Here is a 20,884-nt window from a genome sequence, read left to right as displayed (position 1 = left end):
GTCCTAGTAGGGTTTCTCAGCCCTGTTGTACCTACCCTACGCTTGCTAAGGCCTGAATTATATGATTTCAACAAGTCCAGTCATGATATAACACCTTTAAACTCATCATGACCCACTCTCCGCTTATAGTAACAGTTGTTATATCGTCTTCCTACCTGAAATTAACCATGGGAGCGAGACGACCTCTATTGGATGTGAGAAACTTGGGTCTTATGCAATTTGAATGTGTCAAAACAAAAAAAGTGTTTTAAAAAAGAACGTCAATTCGGGTCAGTCTTGCTCAGTAGATGAAAATATCTTCGTCAGATGAAAGTTTTAATACAGTCGCTCTAGACTCCCCCGTTATATCTGGCTAGGTATGCTAAGAGCTCGCCATGCAATATCAGATACTCTTTTGAGTCATCAATGATCTGCAAGGCTCTAGGAATCGACCGATAACCATATATCTAAAGAAGCCACTTGCCAAAGTGCCACCACTGCATGACGACTACTTTCTGACTCGCAAGAGGGTCATATAGCCTTCTTCAAATGAAGTAGCACTCGTTATTGAGAACCGGACTAAACTGTCACGTCATGTACGAAGGTTAAGCCCGGAACCAAATAGTAGTTCCCGTTCCCCACCGACACCGTAACCGACCCCTGTCAGAAGCCGGATATGGAAGACATGGATGGTTCTGTAGCATTGGCAGAAGGTTTACCATCAATCTATACTTTCGATCCCATAGGACTAATGTTAATGTTTAAGAGTGAAGTGTCGACCCTTTTAGTATATGAATCATAATGATGTAGAGGATGTGAGTAAATGATTCTGAGGTCGATGAAGTCCAGGAGATAAATATATAAGTATAGCTATTCCTCTGTAGAACGATATCATTTTTCCTTACCTTTCCTTGCCCGGATTTCTATTCAAAGCCAGGAATATTTATCATATAATCTCTCAATATAATTCCCTTCGCAGAGTGAACCTGACAACTACATCATCATGGTGGCCGCCAATACAGTGGATTTCTACAGCAAGTCAAACTATGACACCCACGCCAAAACCACCCCACTGAATGATGTCGAGCATCAGAAATTAGGGACTAGCTATCTTTCTTGCAAGCTCGGAGACGGGACGAAGCTACTTGTGTGGAATCACGAAGACTATACCGATAGCAAAGAATTGACCAGCGACCAGCCCAACCTCCCAAAGGACCAACATGTTCAGTGCTATCAAGTTCTCAAAGGCACCAGCGCTGTCATTGGCTTTCGGTTTAAGGATGCCACTGGAGGGGAAAAGGGCCAATATTCTCTTCTACTGAAACTCGCCAACATTGGTGATGTGAAAGTATGGTCGGACGAGTCAGACAAATACGCGCTTGCCGGTGCTGTGCCCCGGGATGGCACGCTGGTGACAACCGCCTTGTATGTCCAGGATAAGGAGACAGGTCAATTTCCTGTTATCGGATCAATTTATTTTAAATGGGACAAAGACAAGAACAAGGTTGTGGTGGAGGAACAGGAAGGTTGGCCGAAGACACAGCTAAAGCACGAAGACGATGGAAAAAACAACTTCACTATTACCCTAATTTCGACCAAGCCATAAATTACGAGAATTGTCGCTGGGAATTTAGAAAAGAGAAGAAGGACGAGGAGACAATCGCATGACAAGGCAAGCGGAGGGGATTGTCATGTATATAGTTGACTACTGTTTTCTTTCCTGCCTTAGTATAGGTTTTGTCCTACCAGTGGGTTTCCCTGTACTGTTATGCAAATGCAGAGGCAATAACCAGAAATACGACCTCCAATTAAATTTCATGTTCTAGCTTTTATCAAAACAGAGTAGCAACTACGGTATTCGCATACGGATATGGGGAGACTCCCCCAGCTGGGCTGTAGAGAAAAGCATCCGCATGAGGCAAAATTACAAATCAACAGACAGTACGAAGCCATTTTAGCTGCAACCTGCCATCAGCCAGGAGAAACATCACTATCGTTCAGATGGTTAGATACGTGGAGTATCCTTTTATTTCTCAGAAACATTTCGACAATATTTTTTTCTTGGGATGTCACCTACTACATGCTTCTATTAGAACGGATTACCTCCTTTCCAGACTGTTCGGCAGCCAACTTTTGGTCCGCAACCCTAATCCGGCAGAGCAAACCTTGGGGGAATCATGTCACGAAAAAATCATTGTTGCCGCCACCTCTGCGTAACGCGAATGGGAATGTAGAGAAGGGAACTTTCAGGCTCGTAAGAGAAGCAACGGTACGAATTGAGCTGATGTCACCATGTATCACAGACCTTGGCGAATCATCCCCATTCTTCCGCATGCAGCGACTATGGAGAACTCATCATGCCACCGCTTATTCTCGCAGCCCGAGTAAGTAAGAAATATAGTACACATGATGTGGCCTCTGGCTCGGGCACGCAATCCCAGGTTGTTGTCGGTCTGACATCTTCGAAAACTACGAGGCGCATTACAAACTAGCGGAAGGAACTTAAGATCCAGAATTACAGAAAATTACTCTGTATCTGAAGCTTCTTTTATCCCTATTAGGCTTTAATTTACAACACATAGCAGTTTCGATTTGTAAGCTTTTAGAAATCAATTCCATCGAGGACGTACGGAGAATCAATACGTGTCGATCCTTAAAGCTCCAGCAGACTTATCAATTCTCCTATAGCCTTTGCATCGTCAGAAGTCATCGTAGTAGTACGACCCCAAAGAGGCTTCATCCGATGCACCGTTGCCATGGAGGCTTTTGTTCCCTTTATCCAACCCCGCTCTTCGTTTGTGAGATACCACGAATCGTTCCTCATAAGCGGCGCACAATATTTCACTTGTACAAAGTTTGAAGGTTCCTCAATGGGGACACAATAGATAGCAGCACATTGTAGACTTACGTGCTGTCTCTTGCCTCTGAGTACAATGAACAGAAGATGGAATGCTGCGTCTCGCGATAAGGTCTTCTTAACCTTGATAGTTTGGTAATGTTTATGATCGAGGTCGTAGTCGGTTTTGCAGGCCCTGAGGTTGACAAAACGTTTTGTCGATGGTCTGATAGCCAGGTACATCAACCCCGAGCCCGTCGTATATCCCGCAAAGGGTGGAATATTGAGCTATGGAAACTGGCAGAGGCCGAAAGCAGAAACGGCCGCTGACTCAAGTCCTTGCAGTGTAATATCGAAGCGAGTGATATCGCTATGAGCAAACTCCTATTCAGATCCTAGTAGCCGACGATTGCGTTCGAGCCTGACGAACGACGCTAAGTATGGAATCATTGAGAGGTCAATGTGGTAACGAATATTCCCGAACTTTAGGGGTCAATTTTGGAGAATTAATCCCACTTGTGCGTTTTCACTGGGTATACCTTCTATGATTCAGTTTTGAGTAAAGGTCATCAAGTAACAATTTACCTGCAGAAGCCTTGCAGGCCTCCAAAGTATCGCTCTGGGCATCCGGTCGATGACCTCGTCTGGGGCACGTGTTTGTTGCTCTGTCGTCGTCCCATTGTCCTCAATCTTACGCATTCTATAGTTGCGTGTGATGTTTCACACACTATTCCAGCAATATGAAATCGCCACATAGTGGTGGCAGAGTGGGCTCTCAGTATCAAGCCGGACACCGCGAAAGTGTTTGGCTTGCTTACGCTTTGACAATTTGGAGTATTTTAGACAGGGGTCGTATGTAGGCCCCTGCTTTGCTTGATTCCTCTATTTGGAAAAAGTTTCTCAACACCGGCTGGGGCTTGTTGGACTAATTCTTCGGTCGATTGGCGGTCTGCCAAGGATCTTACGGTGCTCTGGTCTTAATCCTAGATCTATCCCTGGCTTCCGGCAGTAAGATACAATGCAATCACACGCTCAAGCCTGGTGTCTTTGTCTTCGCTGTCTTCATCAGATGCGTGGTGCGGTGCGCTATCATTTCACTCTTCCTGGTGATCATTCTAGAGGGATAGTGCAATTACACGTTGAATCTTAATGTCGTTTTCGTCGCCGTTTCGATCTGATAGGGTGCTTCATATTAGTCTGCTTTATCGGTGTTTGTCTCTTCGTCGCTTTCGTCCGTTTCTGTATTATTGTACACTAGAAATCTCTTCTTGTCTATTTCATGTTGCCGTCTGGCCCGTTGTCCTTAAGCAGTCTCGAATGATGTTGTGATTGAGTGTCATTTTTAACAAATAAACTAGGCCTTTGTAAAAGAAGCTCTGGAGTGTCGCGTGAGCACACCGAGCCCAAAACTAGTGGAAAAGGCTCAAAGAAGCTGTCATTCTGGAGGGTGAAGGGTGATCTGCTTATTTAGACATGGACCCACGTTCTCTGTAGAGCATCACAGCCACCGTAATATTCAGCACTGCCCTGTGGCTGTCCTGTGGTCGGCCACGGTTTTCCGTGGACTGCGGCCTGCCCTGTTCTGCATCTGCCACATCATATGGACCTCCATCCTTTTGAGCCTTCCTCGAACCGGAGGCTGAAACCAGCAATGAAATGTCTGCATGCAGAAGCATTGTTGACTGTACTCATCAAATGACGGCCGAATGTATCATTGGTACAGATACCAACCAAACACTGACGCTTCCCTTCAGAGTCGGCAGACAGGAGACAAAATCTTGAAGTACAGATACCGTGAGATGCCCAGAGCTTTCGAGAATATCCAGCATAGAGCCTTTGGCAATAAAGGAAGCGATATTCTCAGCTATAACTTTGGCGAGCATGTCAGAAGCTCTGTAATTTACGGAGATAGGGACCGCAGAATTTCCGCTGCCAGCAGAGAAAATGAGTCTTTGCTCCATTTGTTCTCGAACCACCAAGCCAGGCAGTTTCTCGAACTCTTCTTCAAGTCATCGATGCCAAACATATCTGCGGTCACGTACACACGAAGATGTTTGTGCATCTATTCATGAATGTTGTACTCTGAGGTCATGCCATCTTAGTGATGGGTTTTGGGTCTCAGTAGTCGAGTTGCCACCACACATCTCATGAGAAGAAGCATTGTTGTCATAGTTCCCCAGATATAAAAGAAATAACATATTCCTGATTGTGCTGACGTCGTGAAGAGCGAGATCAATAAAGTTCTGGTAGCTTTCCTGTCTCAAGTCAGCAATAGCAGTGAAACGGCAAATATCGTCTACCTAGAATTTGCCGTTGAAGAGGGCATCAAAGTATCAAGACAGAGGACAGACAACCGCCTGGAGTACCTTCAATTCTTTTCCATTATACGTTATAGGGACGCCACCAATACAGCACAAGCAACGTCTCTAGAAATGCGAACCGATATTAAAATAACTATTGGACCAGTGTATAATACACAATAACACCTATCAGACCTTAAGAATCCAGCAAGGAGCTACCTCGATGCCGGCTCTTATAATCATCGAACACCCTCACAACATCTTCACTCATCTTTGACGGTGCAAAGATAGACGACTGATTCATCGTTGTCAAGTCGAAATCAGTTTGCACCCGACCGGTAGAAAGCAAAAGCTCAACTGCCTCGACATGTCCCCTCTCAGCCGCGAGCATAAGCGGCGTCATACCCTTCCTGTCCTTCCTATCGGGGTCGACCCCCTTCGCAAGCAGCAACCGCACAATATGCGTCCGTCCTAGTTGCGCCGCACTCGCGAGTGCCGTAATGCCGTGTTTATCTGGCAGGTTTGGATCAACCTTTTCGTGGGTAAGAAGCGCCTCCACCACGTCCGTGTACCCAGCCGCAACGGCCGTTAACAGAGCCCGGCTCCCAAAATTCGGCTGTTGGTCGGGCTCCACGGTAGGGATACTAAGAAGCAATTTCACGATGCGCGTGCGTCCGGTCCTCGCGGCGGCCAGGAGTGGGGTCTCTCCGCACTGGGATCGGGCGTCCGCGTCCACGCCTTCAACTGCTAGGAGGCGCTGGACGACCCCGAGGTGCCCGTTCAGGGCTGCAGCCAGGAGCGGCGTTTGCCCAAACTTATCCTTTACGTTTGGGTCTACCTTCCCCGTGCGCAGCAGCTCGTCTACTACATCTTCTGCTCCCGCGCCTGCAGCAGCCGTAAGGGGTGTTTCCCCGCGCTTGGTCCGGCAATCCGGCTGGATGTCTTTCGCCGATAGTAGTAGTTTCACGATGGCAAGGTAATCGCCCGCCTTTGGATGCATGGCATCCGTAGTTGTTGTTGGCCTGAGCGAATCGAACGCCGTGAATGGAGAAGGCTGGCCGTGCCCTGCCGCCCAGGCGAGCGGAGTTTGGAGATGCGCGTCAGGCACATTCGGGTCTATCGTCCCCGCGCACAGAAGAATTGCAGAGACCTCGGTGTGACCGTTTCCGGCGGCCCATGAAAGGGGCGTTCTGTGCTGCAGCTCGTGGGTGTTGGGGTTGGCGCCTTCTTGCAGCAGGCGGTTGCAGGGGTCTAGTTTGCCATGTTGGGCGGCCCATATCAAGGCCGCGCTATCTTGATGGAAGATTTGGTGATGGTAGAGAATGGGGTTAGCGATTGCGTACAGGATTTTAGATGCTTTGGCGACAGAATCCACGTCTTGTACCGATGGGAGGAGGAGGGTAGTGATGCGGAAGAGTAATTCGGTTGGGAGGGTTAGTAAAGACATGTTTATGCAGAGTCGGGATAGGATAGGACTAAAGACTATGTGAGGTACTTCGACGCAGGAAAAAGTTGTCGAGGGTGCCTGAAAGATGCCTGAAAGATGCCTGAAGGGTTAGGCACTCGACCCCTAAGACAGTATAGCTTCACGTGCAGGTATACTTCCGGGTGAGATTCGGTTGTGATAGCTAAACGTATATCAGAAAGAATATTTGCCATCTAACCTCAATTCCCACCCTATTCCTACCCTCATGATTTCAATCACCTTGCCTGAATAGAAGAGCGCTTGTCAAGCATGAATGCTTTGTCCAACAAGATATCTCTGTTCATTGATGAAAACCCTCTTTCAAAGCAATATGGCATCTACGGTGCTATAATCGGCAGACCTCCTGACGCCCCACACTAACGTAGCCTTGGCTATCGGCAGTACAGAGGGAGGCAGTTATCTCACCAAAGTTCCTCAGAAGAAAGGTATTCCCTATGACTACATTGCGTTCCATGATCTTGCCAGGGCGGTGTTTGAGTATCGGTACAACAATCTTTATGAACTGGTGGTTGTGCGGCAACCGGATCCTGACATGGAACATATCTTCTCGGTGTACCGGGATAGAGACCGCTACTAGACGAAAGAATTGTGGGTGGAGCATCCATCTCACAAGGGGCACTGGAAGATTGTCGGACGGACGGATGACTATGTCTACCTGTCTAATGGTGATGGGCTGCACGCGTCGCTGCCGGAGATGGAGATTGAGGCCCATCCTGCTGTTAGGGCGGCCTTGATCAAGGGACAGGGTCGTCCCGCTCCGGTGCTAATTGTGCAGCTATTCGGAGAGTATGAGAGTGGCAATCGTGAGGAGATGGCCGACAGTCTTTGGTCGTACATTGAAAAGGTCAATCTGCGGTGTCATGACCGTGTGAAACTCTCTCGTAGCGGGTGATCTTCGCGTCAAAGGAGAAACAGTTTGTGCAGACGGTCAAGAGGAGTGTCGCTTGTGGGTCGACACTGGCAATGTATGAGGAGGAGATTGGGAGTTTGTTTTCTTGACCTGCAGATAGTATATTATACGATCGACATCATGATGATTACTATCAATGATGTTAGGAGTTCAGTCGAGCAAACTTCGCAAATGATAGAAGGCAACTAGAGTATGCAATCGCAAATATTCATTGAGCTGTCATACCCTGCCCCAATTGGTCTTTGTTTTCTGGAATGGTGGGAGAAGAAAGTGAGCTGGTTGGAGGGTTGATATTCCCGTTTGTTATTGGGTACAAACAGAAGTGAATCAGAATCTTCCCTCTTCTCTTCTCTTCTTCCTCGCTTCACCTCTTCTCTTTTCTTCTCTTTTCTTCATCTTTTCTGGGATCCTTTCCTCCTCGTAACTTCCATCATCCCACCAGCATTTCATTCTCCTCCTCTAGTCCTGTTTCAAACACCGTGGGTCACTGGGTTGGCGTATGCCTTCCCCCCTCCCCCCATGTCAATAACTGACATCAATCGCAGGCCTCTTCGAGGGCGACCAAGATCTCGACATCTCGTCTGTCCTGCCACGATCTGTCGGCATCGAAACCGAATGGGAGCACACCATGTCTCAAACTGTCCATCAGGCCGACAAGCTGGCTCCAAATGAGATGCGCGAGGTCTACAAGACCCCCAAGTACGCTTACGATCTCGCAAACATCATCGTGCCGTACGTGCGCCAGAAGCTCGACACCAAAGACCTAGGACACGCCATCTTCGCTGCATCTGTGACGAGAGAATCCGAGCCAACCGACTCTACGGATGACAAGTATCGCACTATCACCGTGGGGGCTTTGATGATGCGCGTCGGCGCTAGAATCAAGCCGGAGGACCTCCAGCATCTGCGCGACTTGGTTCCTCAAATTCCCTGCCACGACCGATTTGCGTCGCCCCTAATTGATGAAGGGTCCCGTGGGCCCGGCTGTGCGCAGCTTCTGGCTGCCCTGGATCATTATCAGGCTGGCGTGCCGCGGAGCTTCCAGGAGCCGAGGTGTGTATGGATAATTGGAGGAGAAATGATAGCTGACGGTGCGATGCAGTTGCTTCCACTGTGGTCAGATCAAATCGGACATTGGACATGCCCTTCGCATATGTGGAAGATGCAAGTGCATCTGGTACTGTGACAAGGTACGACTTGTCGGCATCTACTTCATGATAACTGTTGGCTAATGGTCGTAGGATTGCCAGAGCGCCCACTGGAACATCACATGCATAGATGTGTCCCCCCCCAGCGGCGTTTCTCTCTCAATGTGTAGGTGCCGTTTGCTTCGCCATCCTGACCAGACCAGACTGTTGTGTTTATTTCGATTGACGCCCGTCGGCTGTTTATGGTTTGTTACTGCAAGGCCTTTTAGAAAATACGGGCTTGTACAATGACTGCCTGTTCATTGTTGTCTCAGGAGAGGGTATTTCCTATCGTATCCTGTAGCACTTGGGCTTGTACCACCTTCGAGCATGTTAGTTCTACACAGGTACCTAGATAGGCCCTAATGGTGATTAATGCAGAATCGCAGGACTCTCAATGTTCGCCGTCTCCAGGCGGGGCTCGTATGAAAGCCTTCAGACGCTGCCAAGGCGGTGGCAGAACTCAGCTGTTTACATAGCCGAACATCGTCCATCTTTAGCCTCACTTCAGCGTGATATGAAAGTGGATTTGTGCATTCTTCTACGATCTCCGATGGACTTGCGGCCTCCGCTCTAGCACCTTTGCACAATATGGGGCTCTTATTTAGCTTTCATAACCATGACACTCCGTACCTGCTCCTCCAGAGCGCTCTCGCGCTGCTTGTAACCGCAAGTGCCTACACGCTCTATCGGGGTTACCAGGTGCGGAGGATGTTCCAGTCGCTCAAGAAACAGGGCATTGTAAGTATATTGTACCCATAGGAAATGTAGCGGGGCCACACAAAGGACACACTAATGGGGAGTGTTTACTAAACATCACCAGCCACTCATGCGTCACTCCATGATCCTCGGCCATCTCGAAGTCATTGGAAAACTTATGTCTCGTCTCCCATCTGATGCCCACGGCGACTACATGATGGTCATGATCCAGGAGAACTGGCAGGAGCTCTTTCCGGATTGCTCCAAATGTCCGCCAGTGTTGTATATCGATCTTTGGCCGTTCGCTGCGCCAATGCTGATCTCTATCAACCCCGACACGTCGTGCCAGTGCACGCAGGACTATTCATTGCCCAAAGCATATCAGCAAAAGCGTACTTTGTACCCGTTGACTCGCAACCGTGATGTCTCCTCGATGGAGGGGGCTGAATGGAAGGTCTGGCGCAAAAGACTCAACCCCGGATTCTCCATCCAGAATATTACCAGCCGAATGTCCGACATCCTGGACGAAATAGAGGTATTCGTTAATGTTCTCGAAGCCCGAGCGGGTAAGGATGGTGCATGGGGAGAAGTCTTCCCACTAGAGGAGGCTACGACCAATCTGGCTATGGATGTCATCTTGCGTTTCTTCTTGTGAGCAGCCTTCTGCTTCGATGGAATACCATTAACTTACAGGGTAACAGGAATAAGCGCTTCCACCAACAGACGGGCCCAAGGTCGCCCATCACCATCGCCCTCCTTGACACCATATCGAGGATGTTTTTCTACGTCAATATATTCAATTTCCTATCATACATCAGTCCTTGGCGACACTTCAAACTGTGGCTCAACTACCGGACGCTGTTCAACTGCCTCAGTCCGTTCCTCAAAGAGCGGATCTTCGAAATCCAGAAAAACAGCCAGGTGACCAACAAGACCCTGGTAGATCTGCTCGTCAAAAGCATGGAGGAAGAGAAAGGCCAAGATGGTGCAGGAACTGACCTGTCCACGAACACGGAATTTCTGGAGACCGCCATCGGCCAGATCGCCACCTTCCTCTTCGCAGGCCACGACACAACCGCGTCGACCATCTGCTGGCTGTTCCGTCTCCTCGAGCAGCACCCGGACGTCCTCGCAAAGCTCCGCGCGGAGCACGACGTCGTCTTAGGCCCCGATCCAACCCAAGCTGTCGCCGCTCTGCGGGCGAACCCCCAGCTTCTCAACACCCTCACCTACACGAACGCGGTGTTGAAAGAGTCGACACGGGTGCACACCAACGTCGGAACCATGCGCCGCGGCGAGCCGGGCTTCTTTCTCGTCGGACCGCCTGGCTCTGGTCCCGAGTGTGAAGGCAAGCAGATGCCGACGGACGGATTCATTATCTGGGACGGGAATTTTGCGATCCACCGCAGCCCGGACGTGTGGCCGCGCCCGAACGAGTTCATCCCGGAGCGGTTTCTCGCGACAGACGAGAACGACCCGCTGCATCCGCCGAAAAACGCGTGGCGGTTTTTCGAGCTCGGGCCGAGAGGCTGTATCGGTCAGCACTTGGCCATGGTGGAAATCAAGCTTGTTCTGGCTTTGGTTGCGAGACGGTTTGATGTTGAGTGTGCGTGGGACGAGTGGGATTCTAAACGGTAAGTTGGGTGCATTTACTGGATTCGCAAAGAGTGGTCGCTGACGATGCTTTAGGAACTTCAAGGGACCGCGGAATATGGTCTGGGAGGATCGGTGCTATCAGGTTGGAGGCGACTCGCCGCCTCATGTGAAGGATGGCATGCCTGTACATGTGAGAGTTCGGAGTTGAACAGGAAGGACTAAGCAATGTATATTATGACGTAGACATCAGTGATCTTATATGATGGAGAGTCTCCTTCGCGCAGTGCATCACATCCAGGGGGCTCTGACAACTTGCAAGTTACCTCTCCCTCTGGAGATATTATAGTTCAACTGTCGGAGTAATGCTACCGCATTGCAAACATGCAGGCTATATGTATCCCGGGTACAACTACAGGTTTAGTCTATCAAGTACATGCGATCAAAACACCTGTATGAGGCAGTCCAGCAGGATACGTGCTAGCCACATGCCACCGCCGGAAGGAGACCATGCTAATCAATTGTACCAGAACATTCTAACAACTTCATCGTCCTATGAAGCGGAAATGAACAGAGCCATCCGGCCGGGGAATACGAATTACGCGTTGGATAACCTTAGCCAGGGGCAGCACGCGAGGCTGCTTGGCAAGGGGGCAGATATCATGGAGGGTGACAGCCCCACAAGACCATTAATTACATGGCATGTAATAATAGTTCGACCGTTCTAATAGGTACCAGTGGTATAAACTAGGTACTTCACATCGAACTTAATCCACCAAAATGCTCTATCTTTTCGCCAACGTCAACTTCAAGCCCGGCCAATATAACAACGTCAGTCTCCCCCAAATCTATTGCAGTATTCGAGACCTAACTGACATCCAACCTCAGTGGCAAGCAGCATACGACAAGCGCGAAGTAAGCTAACATATCACTGTCAGAAAGCACATGGACATAATATATTCTAATCGGTACAGTATTTCATTGTTCCATGACATTATATGTGGCACTTGAGCGCTTATGTATACTATTTCATCCTATCGAGCAGGACACACTACTAGATCCAAAAGACAATTCACTTCCGGCACAAAATCTCACCATGCAGCAATCCAAACCAGCCTTGCTCCGCATCCACAAACTCCTTCCATCCATCGGAGATGCTCTCTAACTCCTCCTTCGTCGCAAATCCATCTTCGATGGCCGTTTTCGCAAACCCAGAAGATCTCGCTCTTGCGCCCATCGATCCACCCCAGTATTGTCTCTCCTCGGGGGTACTAAAGCACCATGAGCCAGTGCTCTTCTGGATTTTAGACTGCTCGAATCCGGCCTTCTCGGCCCAAACATGAATAGCCCGTCCCGGGTGTGGGTTACCCCCTTTAGCTTTTGCCATTCGCGTGGTGATGTCAAGCCATGCCTCAATGCCCTTGTTTTCGGGATACCAAGTCATAACTGAAGATTCCCGTGCTGCGACGAGTCCACCGGGTTTGACGACGCGCCGCATTTCCTGCAATGCTTTGACTGGGTCTGCAATATGTTGCAGTACCTGATGGACATGCACGATATCGAAAGTGTCATCGGGAAAATCGAGGGAGTGGATATCCCCCACACGGAATTCAATGTTTGTCACCCCTTTTGAGGATGCTAACTCGCGGGCTTGATCCAGTGGGTCAGGCACATATTCGATTCCAGTGACATGACCCTGGGGTGCACGGCTTGCGAAGTCAACGCTGATTGAGCCGGGACCGCAGCCGATATCGAGGATCTTGGAGGTTGGCGTTATGTGTGGGAGAAGGTAGGCAGTGGAATTGGACGCAGTGCGCCAATTATGAGTCTGAAGGACAGAGGTTGAGTGATCGGTTGTATAGACTCCCATAGTGGTAGTAGTTGTTGCTGTTGTATTATTAGATTGACTGACTTGATTTACTATTTAGATAGTTGAATGTTAAAGGTAGAACTTTAGGAGGGTTTATATAGCAGGCAAGCTCGGGAGGGGCCTGGTGGAGAACTGGGAACTCCGTGACGGAATTCCGAGAGTGGCGTGCGGCCTCGGGATTGCCTCGTCAAATAATCAACAACCATGGATATGGGCACAGACTCCGAATATCGTCATCCCGAACTCGTCCGCCGACTGCACCCATCGCTCAATTCTCTCCCTGCGCTCGGTTGAGCCCGTTTCCGATGACCTCCATAATTCCGAGATCTCCAGAATCCCATCCTCCCACTGTAAGAGATATCTATCGTATTCTCTGCTCCACGTTTCTCGGTCTTTGGCTTCCCATAATGCCTTATTGCCCGGTGCATACACTCCTCTCATCTCATCTGCCACAAAATTTGGAAGTAGCCTGTCTGCATTGTACACACTGCTAAACAGGTACATAGTGAAGATCGCGCGTCGCTTTGCGGCTACCACAATCCAAGACTCCCATGTCGGTCGGGCGTGGGCTAGCTCTGCGGCGCAGAAGAGGCCATTCCGGGCGGTCCGGAAAGCCATCTCCATGAGGGTGATCATCATCTTATCATTGACAAAGGACGAACCACTTCGAGGGGAGAAGTATAACATCAATGTGTATAGTAAGTAGGCTTGGAAGGCCGATAGGAGCTCGTAGTCATGCTCAGGATGCTGGTGCTATTAGCTTCCTAAATGTCACAACGAACGTTACAGCATGGAAACGTACCTCTTCAGCCAGTCTTTCCAGTTCCTTTTCTAGCGTACTCATTACCATCATCTCACTTCCTGGTACCGCCTGTTCCCACATCCGTACGAGACTGTAACAGTTTGCAAGTGATCGAGGCAATTCTTTCCCTTCAATCTGGGAGCGATGGATGATGGGAGGGACATCCTTGTCTTTCAGCATGCTCCGCGGATAAGTGCTCAATATCCGCGAAATGTACTGCAACGTGAAAGGGTGGTAAACTTTGGGTATCTCATCTTGCCCCAGGGGCGGCAGAATATATGGTCTCAACCAGCGATCCCGGATATCCCCCGCATTAGCACTGGGTACTAAATCAACTGTTCGAAAATCAAGTCCATCTCCATCCCTCAAGCCACTGGTGACGGCGACTTGTCTCCTTACCTGAAAGTGACTAGACGGACTCCAGGCCGTACTCGAGGGAGTACTTGCCAAGGGCAGAGGAATAGGCATAGCAGATATTGAATCAAAACGAGGTGTTGAATCTATTGCCGAGCCGGTATATGCAGCTCCAGCGTCTTCTGTAAAACCCCCTTCTCCAGGAGGAGAGTCTCGTGCCAACGCCGAGGCAGAATATTCGCAGACACGACCCGTCGATCTGCAGCGCGAACAGGCAGGTTTTTCGAGACTGCATCGAACTTTTGATTTCGTGCAGCTGTTGCAAGCCTTTTTGCGTGGAGGACGCTGCTTGGGGTGGTGACTTTCTGATATGCGCATTGTTTGCGATACAGTTGGTAAGCCTTGGGAATGAAGTTGTCCTCGGGTAGGTTCGGAATTCCGATATTACGGGTGGGTGGCATGGCAAGTCTACGGGTGGGTCTACGGACCTCGTATGTAATTCTTATATAAGCTTCAGTATTTACGGGGGTATACTGACATTGTACTATGGGTGTGAAAAAAGGGGGTTATGTTAAGGTAATACTTCAAGGACTTTATGTAGAAACGCTACTGTAGCTGTTGAATAGTACACCCGAGTCAATTAATCTAACAAATGTTATAGCTGAGATAGGGCCAATTCAAAAGCTATGGATCAAACTTCGAAAGAAATAACATAGGACGCGACGATCTGCAAGAGCGAGGCTGTAGACACCTCGTACCCTATAAACGGTTGGGCCAAGCGTGGTGGCTCAGACAAGGCTGAGACTTGTTGTGAGATGGATTCTTTGGACTTGAAGCCTTTGATTCATTCTTTCAATCAGTTGTTCTGGACTCTAGGCTCTTTATGCCATCTCTCCAACATGACCATCCAAAGTTGCCCCTCTGGGGGAAATCTATGGCAAAAAGCCCCTGGTGCGGTCGATTCTGAGACCAAACAAGCCTAGCCGGTATTATCAGTGACCATAAAGGCGATATAATAACTGAAATCCTGGAGGAAACAGAAAAAAAGAAGAAGCTTTGCCTCAAGAAGCGCTGGAAGGTCGAGTTTCGAGGCAAAACCATCATCCTTCGCGACTTGCTTGACAAGATCATTGAGTGGGCTAGACAGTTCACAGCTATCGTCGATGTCGCTGTCCAATATGACCCGACTAGCGCTTCACTTCTATGGGCAGGTATAAGATTCCTGTTACATGTGGCTGTAAGTGACCGCGAATGTTTCGAATCGACAGTGTACGGCCTGGAATCAGTATCTCTGTTGATCGCTCGCTATGTAGTGTTTGAAGTTCTCTATCTGCAGAAAGGCTCAATCGTCGAGGCGGAGTTGGAACGCGGGCTTATCAATCTGTATAACCGTATTTTGACTTTCCTAGCCAATGGAATCCGGTATCCTAGCCAGTCTATACCAGTCTGTATGGTGAAAAGCATTTTCCAATCTTCTCAGAATGAGGAAGTTGATCAGATAACCAAGTCGGATGAAGAAGCCCTCAAGTTGGCCCGGATGGTGGATTCACAAGCACAGCAGCAGGTATTACTCCAAGTCAGAGAAATTCGCAGTATTGTCAAAACGCTCCAGAGCCCAGTGCACCGGCTAGTAGATGAATCGATGATATATGTAAAGACAATAGAAGAAGGCAAATCTGTCAAAATCTTGCAGTGGCTATCTTCGGTGCCTTATACCCAGCACCAAAAGCGATATTCTGATGGCAGACTACCGAACTCTTCTGAGTGGATCTTTCGTCATCCGGAGTATATTACATGGAAAGGCTCAAGTTCTTTGTCGATACTGCTTCTCCATGGGATTTCCGGATCAGGAAAAACACATCTTGTCACTGCCGTGATCGATGTGTTCCTCACTGAGCATTTACTCAACTCTCTCAGTGTTCCGATTGCCTACGTTTAATGTGGTGATAGCCTGCTCGGCAGAAGCTGGGCCGATCCAGATGAGCTGATGCGATCTTTAACCCGACAATTTGTAATTGTGGACAAGGAAAAGCTCAAGATATATGAGTCTGTTTCTCTTGAGTATGAGCGCAGAGAAGCAGAATCCAAGCTGGATGGCTTTGATATACCCAGGCTCCAGTGCAGTGAATGTGCTGATTTAATTCTCGGGATTCTCGGAGCAAATCCCGCAGTCATCATAGTAGATGGAGTAGATGAGATTGAAGAACATCGACGACACGAATTTCTTAGTGCCAAAGATACGAGGGCGAGCTTCACGCTGCGGTGGAAGCTGGTCAGGATGAAGTTATCGATTTATTCCTCTCCAGAGGCTATTCTTTCCCCGAAGACATGAACTGCATCGCCGCCATGCTTGTGGAACCTGTCCCAGTCGAAGAAAATGTACTAGCAAGATCTCAAGGATGAATATCCAATAATCTCAGAGCAAGGCGAACGACTTCCCACCAGCAGCTCTTGTCTCCGAGTTTGAAGATATCCTAAAGGATATGGAAAGTAATTTTGTCTCTCGGTTGGATATTCCACCAGCTGTCACCTTGAAAAAGGCTGAATGCTATGCACTGGAGGCAGCAGCGTCGAGAGGATGCTCCAGGACAGTTAAGAGGATACTAGCTAAAGACAAACAGCTAGGCCTTCAAACATTCCATTTGGGTCAAGCGCTCTGGGTGTCGTCCAAGTAATGGCTACACAAGCTTGGTTGAAGCCATAATATCTACAGAGACTGACCTCCGCCCATTTATTCGAGAATTTCCGGAGCGTACAGCGAGACATGGAGACTATTGAAATACTGTTTAGAAACGAAGAGCATTGAGGTACTCTGAGCAGAATCCCGAGCAAAATTGCTTACGTCAAGTGGCCAAATATAGATCTTAAGGAAAGAACATACTGCAGAGAGCCTCAGCCGGTAGGTACTTCGCTATCTGTCACTTCCAGGAGATCACTAACAGTAGCCAGTTTGAATGTAAGTTTGGCTCGAAATACACTTTTCCCTGGTCTTGCCTGGCTGTCAGAGTGATCAACTACCAAGTGTACTGCGCAGTTTACACCTAGCAGTTGCATCTGAGATAAAAGGCCTGCGCAAAGTGGTATTGGAAAGAGACTGGCAAATTCGACAGCATCCGCATAGTTGAGTTTTTTCTCGGCAAGGACCCGGCATTGCAACCCAGGGCTCGAAACTCTCAATGGCCCTGTTTTCTACCAGGGATGTCACCGGGGATATACTGGCTGAAGTCTACGATGCATGCTTCAAAGAAGCAATCACTGGTGACCATAAGGACGTCATTCAAAGTATTTGGTCGATAAAGGAACAGTTAGCTGCAGTTAGGGAACATTGGAGACGTCCTGTGTGCACGTTGCATCCACAAGGGACCTTCCTATCCTAATACCCCTAGAATCAAAGCTCCAGGACCTTCCACACATATTTCGCTACTCTAGCCCAAACCCTCAATGTTGCGTGCACAACAGATCAGAATGACACAGTTGAATAGCTGATCCGCGCTGGCGCAGATGTAAATACACTAGTCGACAGTATACCCGAGTTTGAGTCTGAACAACAGGATTAGAGATTGCGAAGGCGCAGGAGAAGACACGCTGAAGGTATATGGCCGAGAAATACAATACAGGCATGTCTGCATATTCTGGACGAGGATGAATTCGATCATTGTGTGACTACAAGCAGAAGGCAAAGCCCCAGAGAGACAATTCTCAAGGCAAGAATCAGTAATATACCTACTCTTAGAGGATGGTGCGGATGTTAATGAAGCTGGAGGTTTTATCAAGACGCCTTTAAATATCGCGGTGGAGTATTGCAGAAACCGATACAAAGGAACTAAAAACAAAGGAATAGCGGCTGAGTCACCTGGCTTGCCCTGTTGGGAAACACGCAGAGAGTCACGAGTCTAGCCGTCTAGATAACACGAGTGAAAAGGCGCAGCTCCTTGGTTTTGTTATATTTGAGCCAATATACAAATGTGGATCCAGCTCAGCTACTCATAACCACTGGAGTGAATTCATAATCCGAGATTAATTTCCACCTTAGCATCGGTCCATCACTGTAGTTACTCTAATACTATAGCCTAGAGCGCTACTTAGTACTAGTACTCCATACTCTCATAATCGATAGTGCAAGGCGGCAAATGGCGGCAGTTTCTAGTTCGGGGAAAGCGCAGCCTCACGATATGCAGGATAGCCTGAGGCACCCCCGCGTCACTAGTCTATGTTTGACTGCTGTTGAAAGAATGATGAGAGCAACCTTGCCAATAACCTTGTCGAGACGAACGTCGACACAAATAAATCAATCGCTAAAATGTCTTGTACTGCGCCCCATTCCCAAACACCGCCTCCCTACGTCGCAGAGCACTAGAGAGCTCAACCAAGGGTGTAGCCCACAGAATCGCACGAGGAACATCCAGTATGCCTTCGACCCAGTCAACACTGCGACAGCGAAACGACCATCCAATCCATTCTTCTTCCTACGCCCTGAAAACATTGAGCTCCCCGTATTCCAACATGCGAACTGCCTCGTTCCATCCAGCCTCGGCGTCCCATGGCCCACCTCCTTCCCCTCCTCCTTGCAGTCGAAATACTACGCGGAAGTGGAGGAGACGACAAGGGCATATACTCAAGCACTTCAAGCCCAACGACCGGAAGGTTATCAAGAGGAATATATCGAGGCGACTATCGACGAGGCGGTCTCACTGCTAGTAAATGTGGCGCCGATGGGCAACTTGACAAGGATGAAGGTCCTCACAAAGCTCTACGTGTTCTTCTTTATGAGTGATGGTGATTGAACGTGTGAATACTGTCTGGTTGTTCTAACTAAACTCTGGATAGATCTGGTTGATTCCGGGAATGTATGCTCTGTCCATACCGATGCGCGTTGTTGAAGCGGAACGTTGGCCTAATGATCCTACAGCGAGTGACGATAATCCCCAGTCATGTTGAGGGGAATGAGGAGCAGGAATCGGAACATACAGTCTACAACATGCTAGCGAAAGAGATCCTCTCAGAAAATTTTGTCCAGGGGAAGCGATTGCTGGAAAGTGTCATATCCTGGATATCAACAACACAACGTACGCCCCCTGAGACGTTTCCGGCCTTGGAGGATTATATGGCATACCGAGCAGGTGATGTGGGGGCAGAGTACGTCCGACCACTGATCTACGACGAGTGACACTGACCCTCCCAGTGCTGTTTTTTACAGTATGGAATTCGCTTGTGACATTACCTTGTCTGACACTGATGTCGAAGCCGTCGCGCATCTCAGATCACTCTGTGAGAAGCACTTCTTACTAACCAATGACCTGTACTCCTATGCTAAAGAAGCAATCGCTGAAAAGGAGCATAGTGTCTCTGTTCTCAACGTCATTCGAGTCGTTCAGGGCCTGATGAATACCTCCGAAGATTCGGCAAAAGTGATGGTTCGCCAAGTTATCTGGGATGTAGAGCGCCAGATGAACGAGGAATACGAACGCCTGCTTCAGGATGCGCCAAAGTCGCAGTTAACATATGCCCAGGGGCTAATAGTATCCGTTGCAGGGAACATGTTCTTCTCGGCCACCTGTGCTCGCTACGCGCGAGTCGTTGAGGGGTCGAGATTGCCTGCATAGATCCGTTGTAGACGTCATTGCATATAAATAAACCCTCCTTTGACAATTCATACTATAGAGTTATATATCATCTCATGGCATCAAGTCAATTCAAGTAGTGTATTAATTATCACAAACCCAAGCACCTCAAACGGCCATTCTATGCAAATAGGTATACCCGAGAAAAGCAAAAAGAGAAAGGGACAGAAGGGAGAGTCTAAAACCTATGAATCTGCCCCTTCTCAAACCCCAGTCTGTCCAAAATCCCCCTCTTCCCGACCAACGACTCCTCCATAGCAGGCGGCCCACAAACAAACACCTTCGCACCCTCCCCCTTCCCATCAACAACCCCCCTCAAAAGCTCCTCAGTAACATACCCCTTCCTCAATCCCTCCTTCTCCCCCTCCAACCGACTAACCGTATAAACATATTCGAACCTCCCAGGAAACCGCTTCTTATACTCTTCCAGCTCCTCCCTGAGCAGCAAATCCTGCTCACCATTCACCCCGAAGACAAGCTTAACCTTCGTCTTATCATTCGGGTTATCCAAAATCCCCCGAATAAGTTGGTAGATGGGGGTGATACCGGCTCCGCCAGCTATAGCGTAGATCTGGGGGTGTTGGTTCGGAACCCAAGAGAAGCCCTTCAGGGCTGTGAGGAAAGTGAGGGTGTCCCCCGGAACGAGAGAGTGAATGTGGGTGCTTGCTTTGCCGTTGGGGTATTGTTTTACCATTAGCTCTAGGATTCCTTGTTGGTCTGGTTTTGGTTTTAATTAGCTGTTGTATAATCTAGTATGGATGTGGATGCAGGTGGAATCACTCACTCAGATCACTGATTGGTGTATACGGTCTGATGACAGGTAACCATCGTCCAGTTGGTCGTGAAAATGTAAGCAGTGCCGCTGTTATATATTAGCGATAATCACATAATCTCTCTTCCCAATTCTTGGAAAAAAGAAACATACAAGTCAACGACAATCCGCTCCTAGCATTCTTATCCGGAAACTCAAACACAAGCCGCTTCGTATTATGATTCACGGCCTTAACGCTCTGCACGCGCAAAGTCGTAAACCCGAACTTGGAAAACATAACAGGCGACTCGTCTGATTCCGCGTGAGCCTGAGGAAGAAAATAAGAGCGAGCGCAATAGGCCCCGATGCCGAAGACAGCGAGCGCGGAGAAGAGTGTAGTCTTTGTCGCTAGGGATGGGGGAAGGCGTCTGATTTGAGCCATTCTCTTGATAAGTACTGTGGATTAAGTTATCGGAGATGTACCGCAGAAACACTC

The 20,884-nt window shown here is 48.7% G+C and overlaps 8 protein-coding genes across 8 annotated transcripts; 5 read left to right on the top strand and 3 right to left on the bottom strand.

Moving 5' to 3' along the window:
• The first annotated feature begins 890 nt into the window (after positions 1–890).
• Positions 891–1,793, top strand: BDV27DRAFT_121274 (membrane binding-domain-containing protein). The gene has a single exon (XM_032065323.1). The coding sequence runs from the start codon at positions 983–985 to the stop codon at positions 1,583–1,585; it is 603 nt and encodes a 200-aa protein (XP_031932317.1). The 5' UTR covers positions 891–982; the 3' UTR covers positions 1,586–1,793.
• A 5,057-nt stretch (positions 1,794–6,850) lies between these two features.
• Positions 6,851–8,789, top strand: BDV27DRAFT_153311 (uncharacterized protein; the record flags this gene model as incomplete). Its single annotated transcript, XM_032071760.1, has 6 exons — positions 6,851–6,923; positions 6,988–7,151; positions 7,227–7,482; positions 8,057–8,564; positions 8,633–8,701; positions 8,753–8,789. The coding sequence occupies 6 exons, from the start codon at positions 6,851–6,853 to the stop codon at positions 8,787–8,789; spliced, it is 1,107 nt and encodes a 368-aa protein (XP_031932316.1).
• A 410-nt stretch (positions 8,790–9,199) lies between these two features.
• Positions 9,200–11,302, top strand: BDV27DRAFT_121272 (cytochrome P450). Its single transcript, XM_032065322.1, has 4 exons — positions 9,200–9,439; positions 9,522–10,048; positions 10,099–11,031; positions 11,087–11,302. Exons 1-4 carry the CDS (start codon positions 9,290–9,292, stop codon positions 11,199–11,201), a joined length of 1,725 nt encoding a protein of 574 aa, XP_031932315.1. The 5' UTR covers positions 9,200–9,289; the 3' UTR covers positions 11,202–11,302.
• Positions 11,303–11,990: 688 nt separating this feature from the next.
• Positions 11,991–12,977, bottom strand: BDV27DRAFT_17628 (class I SAM-dependent methyltransferase). Its single transcript, XM_032075918.1, has one exon. It carries the CDS (start codon positions 12,858–12,860, stop codon positions 12,063–12,065), a length of 798 nt encoding a protein of 265 aa, XP_031932314.1. The 5' UTR covers positions 12,861–12,977; the 3' UTR covers positions 11,991–12,062.
• Positions 12,958–14,394, bottom strand: BDV27DRAFT_166173 (Zn(II)2Cys6 transcription factor domain-containing protein; the record flags this gene model as incomplete). The annotated part of the gene is made up of 2 exons (XM_032074121.1): positions 12,958–13,607; positions 13,663–14,394. The coding sequence occupies 2 exons, from the start codon at positions 14,392–14,394 to the stop codon at positions 13,056–13,058; spliced, it is 1,284 nt and encodes a 427-aa protein (XP_031932313.1). The 3' UTR covers positions 12,958–13,055.
• Positions 14,395–14,915: 521 nt separating this feature from the next.
• BDV27DRAFT_153305 (uncharacterized protein) lies at positions 14,916–15,955 on the top strand (the record flags this gene model as incomplete). The annotated part of the gene is made up of 2 exons (XM_032071759.1): positions 14,916–14,967; positions 15,024–15,955. The coding sequence occupies 2 exons, from the start codon at positions 14,916–14,918 to the stop codon at positions 15,953–15,955; spliced, it is 984 nt and encodes a 327-aa protein (XP_031932312.1).
• A 2,849-nt stretch (positions 15,956–18,804) lies between these two features.
• BDV27DRAFT_17622 (uncharacterized protein) lies at positions 18,805–19,663 on the top strand. The gene is made up of 2 exons (XM_032075917.1): positions 18,805–19,152; positions 19,214–19,663. The coding sequence occupies exons 1-2, from the start codon at positions 18,866–18,868 to the stop codon at positions 19,617–19,619; spliced, it is 693 nt and encodes a 230-aa protein (XP_031932311.1). The 5' UTR covers positions 18,805–18,865; the 3' UTR covers positions 19,620–19,663.
• Positions 19,664–19,815: 152 nt separating this feature from the next.
• Positions 19,816–20,830, bottom strand: BDV27DRAFT_141428 (cytochrome b5 reductase family protein; the record flags this gene model as incomplete). Its single annotated transcript, XM_032069817.1, has 3 exons — positions 19,816–20,354; positions 20,422–20,499; positions 20,563–20,830. 3 exons carry the CDS (start codon positions 20,828–20,830, stop codon positions 19,816–19,818), a joined length of 885 nt encoding a protein of 294 aa, XP_031932310.1.
• Between the last annotated feature and the right edge of the window lie 54 nt (positions 20,831–20,884).

This window comes from Aspergillus caelatus, assembly GCF_009193585.1.
Source record: "Aspergillus caelatus strain CBS 763.97 unplaced genomic scaffold BDV27scaffold_14, whole genome shotgun sequence".
NCBI lineage: Eukaryota > Fungi > Ascomycota > Eurotiomycetes > Eurotiales > Aspergillaceae > Aspergillus > Aspergillus caelatus.
Note: the sequence above shows the minus strand (reverse complement) of the source record. Positions and strands in the feature narration are given on the sequence as shown.